This window comes from Ascaphus truei, chromosome 6 (assembly GCF_040206685.1).
Source record: "Ascaphus truei isolate aAscTru1 chromosome 6, aAscTru1.hap1, whole genome shotgun sequence".
NCBI classification, from domain to species: domain Eukaryota; kingdom Metazoa; phylum Chordata; class Amphibia; order Anura; family Ascaphidae; genus Ascaphus; species Ascaphus truei.
This window is the reverse complement of record NC_134488.1, coordinates 63,665,675-63,672,382: the sequence shown is the minus strand read 5'-3', so window position 1 is coordinate 63,672,382 and position 6,708 is coordinate 63,665,675. Positions and strand designations below refer to the sequence as shown.

Below are 6,708 nucleotides of genomic sequence, written 5' to 3'. Positions count from 1 at the left end.
AAGTGAGGTCATGGCAAATAGAAATAGAGGTAGCATAACAGCAGTAGTAAACTACAGAGATGTGCATTCTGGAGTAGATAATATCCTCCTTTCCAGCGTAGATCAAATTCAGGAATCAAGACCAGTACAAGTAGGTGTTGTCCACTTGTTCACTCCGTTTGAACTCCCTTTTAAACTCCACTATGCTTGCTACTTAAACAGGCTACTTGAGAGGGGCTGCAGACAGCTTAGGCTGCAATGCTGACTGGTTATATAGCTCTAAAATCTCATATATGTCTCTGTGTGTTTGATTGGTTTGTTTATGATGCATGGTGATTGCCCGTGCAAATCACGTGATGCGGCCGTCGCCTGTGAAAAACAAAATCTCAAATCTCCCCATGAGATGTTGCGGCGCTAGTGTCGCTATTGGTATGTGCGCTTTCATTGCATTTTATTGTTTTGTTTTAAAGCTGCGTGCCGTCGCGTGCGATTTCTGGTAATCATGGCCGTACACCCTTCTCTTCCTTACTCACTCTCCCCCTGACCCGTCTCTCTTCCTCACTCCATCTCTTACACTCCCTCCACTGTCACTCAATTAACCCACTCTCACTCAATCCCGCTGCCACAATTCCCCCACCTCACACTCATTACCTCCCCCCCAGTAATACACACACACAATTCCCCCACAATAATACCCTCAAATTACATACACTACCCTCTTCCATCCCCAAATACATACACTACCCTACCATCACCAAATACATACAAGACTACACCCCTTCTCCCCCCCAATACATGTAATGCCTGGCAGCCGGATGGAGAAGTTGGGCGCCGCCGCCGCCCCCCCCTGCCGCCACACGGCCCTGGACACTTGTCCTGCCCCCCTCCCTCAGCGGCCCTGAGTACAGGTGCCTCACACAATGCACTGAATTGAAGCTGAAGGCATGAAGTTGTGTAGTGGTAGTTGTTGTGTTGCCTGGATGATGTGATTACAGTACGTGTGGATGTCTGGTTCTGGCCATGCTGGGCGCTCAATGTTCGCAGGGCAGCAGGGTCTCTTCCCCTCTGGTTGCTGCAGATCAAGCAGTCCCCTGACCTGTACAATTGTTTTATTTTCAATCCATTTACCCTCTCCAGGCGTGTGGCGTAGGGGTTATAGCAAGGAGACATGTCTCCTGTTAAGACAACCAACCCACATTGGAATGAAATGCATATGCGTTCAGTTGATGCCACGTTACATTCGGTTCACAAACACTAAATGCATGAGGCAATTAAGGGTTTTTCGCTCAGAAATTTAAAATGAAGGAAACCTACTATAAACTTAGATTATAAAATGTTCGGGGGGCAGGGATTTCCTTTCCTATTGTCTGACTTGGCTATGCTTATTGTATTATAATTCCCTACACTGTATAGTCTTTATAAAGCACCGAGTACACGGTTGGTGCTATATAAATTCTCCTGTGAAAGACTGAACAGTCTCTCACTTACCCAGGAAACACTCAAGGAGGGAGAATTCTAATAGCAGTGGAGATTGCAAGGAGAAGAGGAGACAGCAGAGATGAGTAGGAGAGGAGGGAGTGTATTGCACAGAGAGGAGCAGACACAGTAAAGCAGGGAGTGTAAAGAGAGGGAAGGGGAGTGTGCAAAGAGGAGCAGGGGATGACGGTGGAGATAGTAAGGTGGGGAAGAGGGGAAAAGAGACAGCAAAGCATTACAGGGAGGGGTGAAAATAAAGAGTAATGTTTAATAACCTGTCAGACATATGTTACGCCGGGTACAGCTAGTTGTATTATAATTCCCTGTACTGTATCTTTTGAAAAGTGATTATTACATTGTGCGCGCTATATAAAGATATACATACATACAGTCAATAGGGCCCTCAAAGCATTAAGCTCCTCCCACTTGTGACATCTCACTTCGTAACTCCCCATTACAAAAGTCTGCAGTCATTTCTCATTCGTTTGCATCTGTGTTTATTTGTAGCAGCAGATACGTCCTTGAAGAGATGGTGCCACGGGCTATGGCTCACAGCTGCTTCATAAACACCGCAGCAGTATCCCAGACACATTTGGCCGGGGGAGAGACATAAGAGGCAGTCATGATTACAAAGTCTGACTGATATGCTTGCAATTAAACGGTTAATGCGGATCCAGTGTGAGGCCACAGTTGGTATTTGGAATTTAAAAAAATAGATATATACTTTTGTCCCCTATAACTGCAATTTAATGACAAAGTGTATCTTATTCACATTACAGAAAATTGAACTTCAAGTAGCCACAATGCCGCCCAGTCTGATCTTCCATTCCGATTGTGCCTCAAAACCCTTTTTAGTGGCCCAATGGAGACTCCTTGAGTTTTTCCAGCTAGTGTTTTTGGTTTTAGGGGCAGATGATGTTCCTGTAAAGTAACGGTCTGTCCCCAGTCTCCTGTTTGACAACTGAGTGCATAGGACCAGGACTCCACCCCAGAGGCGGCAGCATGAGTGCATCTGATGTATAACTATCAACAGATCTGAAAATGGGATGCTCTGTATTAATGTTTTATATACTTCTGATTTCCACAATCAATAGGTGGAAATATTCACAGGGTATCTGTGAGCAATGAATTGCAGGTAATAATGTATTTCATTTAAGATTTGTGAGTCTGGCATGAGTGACCAATGACTGGGGTGGGTGTGTGGAGCGGACGGGAAGAGTCTGACACCCCCTTAACTCTTCTCTTGTCTGTTCCGGTTGAGAACCGCCTTAGGGGTGAATTCCAGTTTTTCCTTCAGGCTGATAACCTGGGTGAGATCCTTTCCAGCCGCCTCCTGCAGCGTCCTCTCCTCTCTCCGCTCCAGGATGCTCTGCTCCTCGGCAGCCTTTGGTGGAGTCCCACGAATGAACCACTCCATCTGATATCCCACTGCCCCCACCACAAAGGCCACAGGGAAAGTGATGTATGGAGCGTAGGTCCTGGCTGCCACCCACAGCACGGGCCACATGATAACTGACTGGTTGTAGGGGGATAAGGGATCCCTTTCTGAGATAGTGGGCTTGTCAGCAATTAGGTCACCGTCAAACAACACAGCCGATTCCCATTAGAAGCAGCCTATATATATTAACGAGATTGAAATCTAATTATTATCAGAGGTTAAAGTGATGCATATTTCAGTGTTCTGGAAAAGTGACAGTAGTGTAAGACTAGGCCACATCCATTGTACTTTGGCCTCCTGCAAATCTTGTGACAAACTTCTAGTATCCGTATAGGTCCTTGAGAGCAGATTTATATTAGGTTGTGAACATTAATTTAATCTATGAAGAACTCCAATGTTGGTCCACTAAAAAGTACTGTATCACAACCTACTATGAATCTTCAGGTTAACTACAATCCTCAGAGTATACAGTCATTCTGTGTGTGAAGCCTATAGACCATGAACATATATAAAATACACATGTTTATATGGATACAGTATATACATGTGTGTGCGCGCACATATACAATGAAAACAAATTTCTATATTTTGACATACATATGTATGTTTACATAGATACATTATATCTTCATCAACCCACTGCTGGATGAAGGCCTCCCCGATGATCTTCCAGGTACTGCAGTTGCAAGCCTCTCTTCACATTGCTAACAAATCTACTTGTGTCATCCTCCCGTATAAATGTCAAGGGATGTCAAAAGACCAACATGACGACCAAAAGTAAGCTAGGATGATGAAAAAAAAAACACAGTACCTGGAAGATCATTGGGGAGGTCTTTATCCAGCAGTGGATTGACAAGGGCTGAGAATAATAACTTTATTTCATATAGCACTTTTCTCTCAATGGGACTCAAAGTGCATCACAATTACAGTAGTGTGCAGTACGCAGGACATAATATCTTTTACACACAGTCCCTGCCTAGATGATCTTACAATCTCTATTTTTTGGTGCCTGAGGCACAGGGAGATAAAGTGACTTGCTCAAGGTCACAAGTAGATGACACCTCGATTTGAACCAGGCTTCTCTGCTTCAAACTCAGTCATTGTTTTCAGTAAGTTTCTTTACTCAATGAGCCGCTAGGATGGGGTGTGCAAACAAGCATGTATGTGTGTATATATTTCAAATATAAATTATATGTCCAATGGGGAGGCCTTTATCCAGCAGTGGATTAACAAGGGATGATGGGAATATAAATGGGTACATAGGTAGATATATACACAGCGCTACATAATGACAACCTGTAGTACAACAGCTCTGTCTACACCCCAGTATACCATATAGTGTATGTATGTGTATCTATATCACTGTACAGGTATATAGATAGGTATACCTATATGAAATTTTCTAATGCAGCACCTGTCTTAGAATATTATATATATATATATATATATATATATATATATATATATATATATATTCACACACACACACACAAATTAATTTCTCAACGTTTCTGCTCCCAACTGAGCCTTTATCATTATCAAGAGCACCCTAAAAAAACAGCAACTGGAAAATGTTAAAAAATAAAATAAATGTTTTTAAAAACGGTGCACAAGAGCAGCCCTTGAGCTCATGTTGCTAGGCAACTGAATGTCAACATGTCCAATTGAATAAATCATAATTTTAAAAAAAAAGTTTAACTCAATATGCACATCTTCATAATACATTGTGTGTAACAGTAGTGAAAATATTGAATAATAAAGTTAAATTGCTTTATGTAACCTGGTATATTTCCAGTTACAAGCCCTCAGTTAAGTAATTATGTGTCATCATTGAATTTAGCTACAAAGTCAATAGGAACATGGCTGTGATGAGGAAATGTGTTGCATAACAGGGTATCTGAACATTAAAAACAAAACCTAAGCACATAAAGCACTAAGGGCAGATAATTAGTAGTGTTGTAATGATAGCATGTAACTAACACATAATCAAGTATAGAGGAATGAACTGATTGTGGTCAGGAAAAAGGAGGTATGTATATAGAGATATTTTGTAGTACAACAGCTGCCTACATCCCAGTATATCATAGTGGGGTGTGGGTATATATTAAAAAAAAACGTTACAAGTATATCATACAGCAGGGGGGGGGGGGGGGTGTGTGTGTGTGTGTGTGTATGTATATATATATATATAAAACTTTACTAGTATATTATAGTGGGGGGGGTGTATTTGTATGGGTGCGCACACGCTGCGTGACATTTTGTAGTATGGCAGCTGACAAGCACAATGTGTATGCTAAGTATATGCACCCACATGCATAATGTCATTATCAGACAGTGCCTGTTAGAAGGTGACACATAATGAACCCTTAATGACATTGGAGGAACACTACTCACCCACTCCATGCAACACTGTATCTACTTCCTGCTCACACGGAATCCCGCCCACCAGTTCAGCTCAGTGGCTGGATACTCCTCCCAATGGAGCTCCTCATTGGTTCCCTTCACTGCCCGCATTTCTCACTCTTCTTTGAGAGGATCTCCCACAGTATAGTTACCATGCCCTGCATTTCCCGACACTGCCACCTATTGGTCAGTTTGTATACGACATTTATATTATATGTTGGCTGGTGAAGACGCGTCTAAAACAAGTTATTTAATGTTATTTTGTGAATGCATCATCATTAAAAAAAAAAAGATAAAGACGAGTGAGACAGGTATTACTGAGATAGATCTAAATAATTGTAAATATAGGTTTTAATGGTCAGAGTGTGATGTTACTAGGGTGTAATTTTTATTTACAAAAGTACAGTATTACAGTTTCTGTTATTCATACTTACACTAGTAACAATCTTTCTATAGCAAGGTACAACGATTTGCCTCAATATTTAACAGAGTTAGATTAGTTTAAAATTAGCTACAACACCATTACTTTGTATTTAAGCCATCTTGGGTACTGTATATATAAACACTAATGTCCATATAGACAGGCACCCACCAATGTTTGATAGTTTATTGCAATCAACCTTTTGATCTCAATAAACGATCAAGCATTGTGGAGTACCTGTGTGTATGGATATTTGTTTTTATACAGTATTCCATGCACAGTGAATTACAGTGCACCCCACTACTATATCAACTATTGGCTGGAGTTCCCACCTGCTACAATCGCTTGTAGAACCACCTTTAGCAGAAATAACTTGAATAATAATTTTCTGTCTGACTTTATCAGTCTCTCACATTGTTGTGGAGGAATTTTGGCCCACTCGTCTTTACAACGTTGCTTCAGTTCATTGAGGTTTGTGGGCATTTTTTTATGCACAGCTCTCTTAAGGACCAGCCACAGCATTTCAATCGGGTTTTGGTCTGCACTTTGACTGTATTGAAACACCCTGATTCTTTTCTTTTTCAGCCATTCTGTTGTAGATTTGCTGGTGTGCTTGGGATCATTGTCCTGCTGCATGACCCAATTTCGGCCAAGCTTTAGCTGTCAGACAGATGGCCTCACATTTGACTCTAGAATACTTTGGTATACAGACGAGTTCCTGGTCGACTCAAAGACTGCAAGGTTCCCAGGTCCTGTGGCTGCAAAACAAGCCCAAATCATCACCCCTCCACCACCGTGCTTGACAGTTGGTATGAGGTGTTTGTGCTGATATGCTGTGTTTGGTTTTCGCCAAACGTGGTGCTGTGCATTATGGCCAAACATCTCCACTTTGGTCTCGTCTGTCCAAAGGACATTGTTCCAGAAGTCTTGTAGTTTGTTCAGATGCAACTTTGCAAACCTAAGCCGTGCTGCCATGTTCTTTTTAGAGAGA

The 6,708-nt window shown here is 41.8% G+C and overlaps 1 protein-coding gene across 1 annotated transcript; it reads right to left on the bottom strand.

Moving 5' to 3' along the window:
• Positions 1 to 1,935: 1,935 nt before the first annotated feature.
• SMIM12 (small integral membrane protein 12) lies at positions 1,936 to 5,406 on the bottom strand. Its single transcript, XM_075604603.1, has 2 exons — positions 5,288 to 5,406; positions 1,936 to 3,069 (listed from the first exon to the last, which is right to left on the bottom strand). The coding sequence occupies exon 2, from the start codon at positions 2,960 to 2,962 to the stop codon at positions 2,687 to 2,689; it is 276 nt and encodes a 91-aa protein (XP_075460718.1). The 5' UTR covers positions 2,963 to 3,069; positions 5,288 to 5,406; the 3' UTR covers positions 1,936 to 2,686.
• Between the last annotated feature and the right edge of the window lie 1,302 nt (positions 5,407 to 6,708).

Excerpts from the sequence above, each read along its gene's own strand:
- SMIM12 (XM_075604603.1), bottom strand. The coding sequence starts at position 2,962 with ATGTGGCCCGTGCTGTGGGTGGCAGCCAGGACCTACGCTCCATACATC.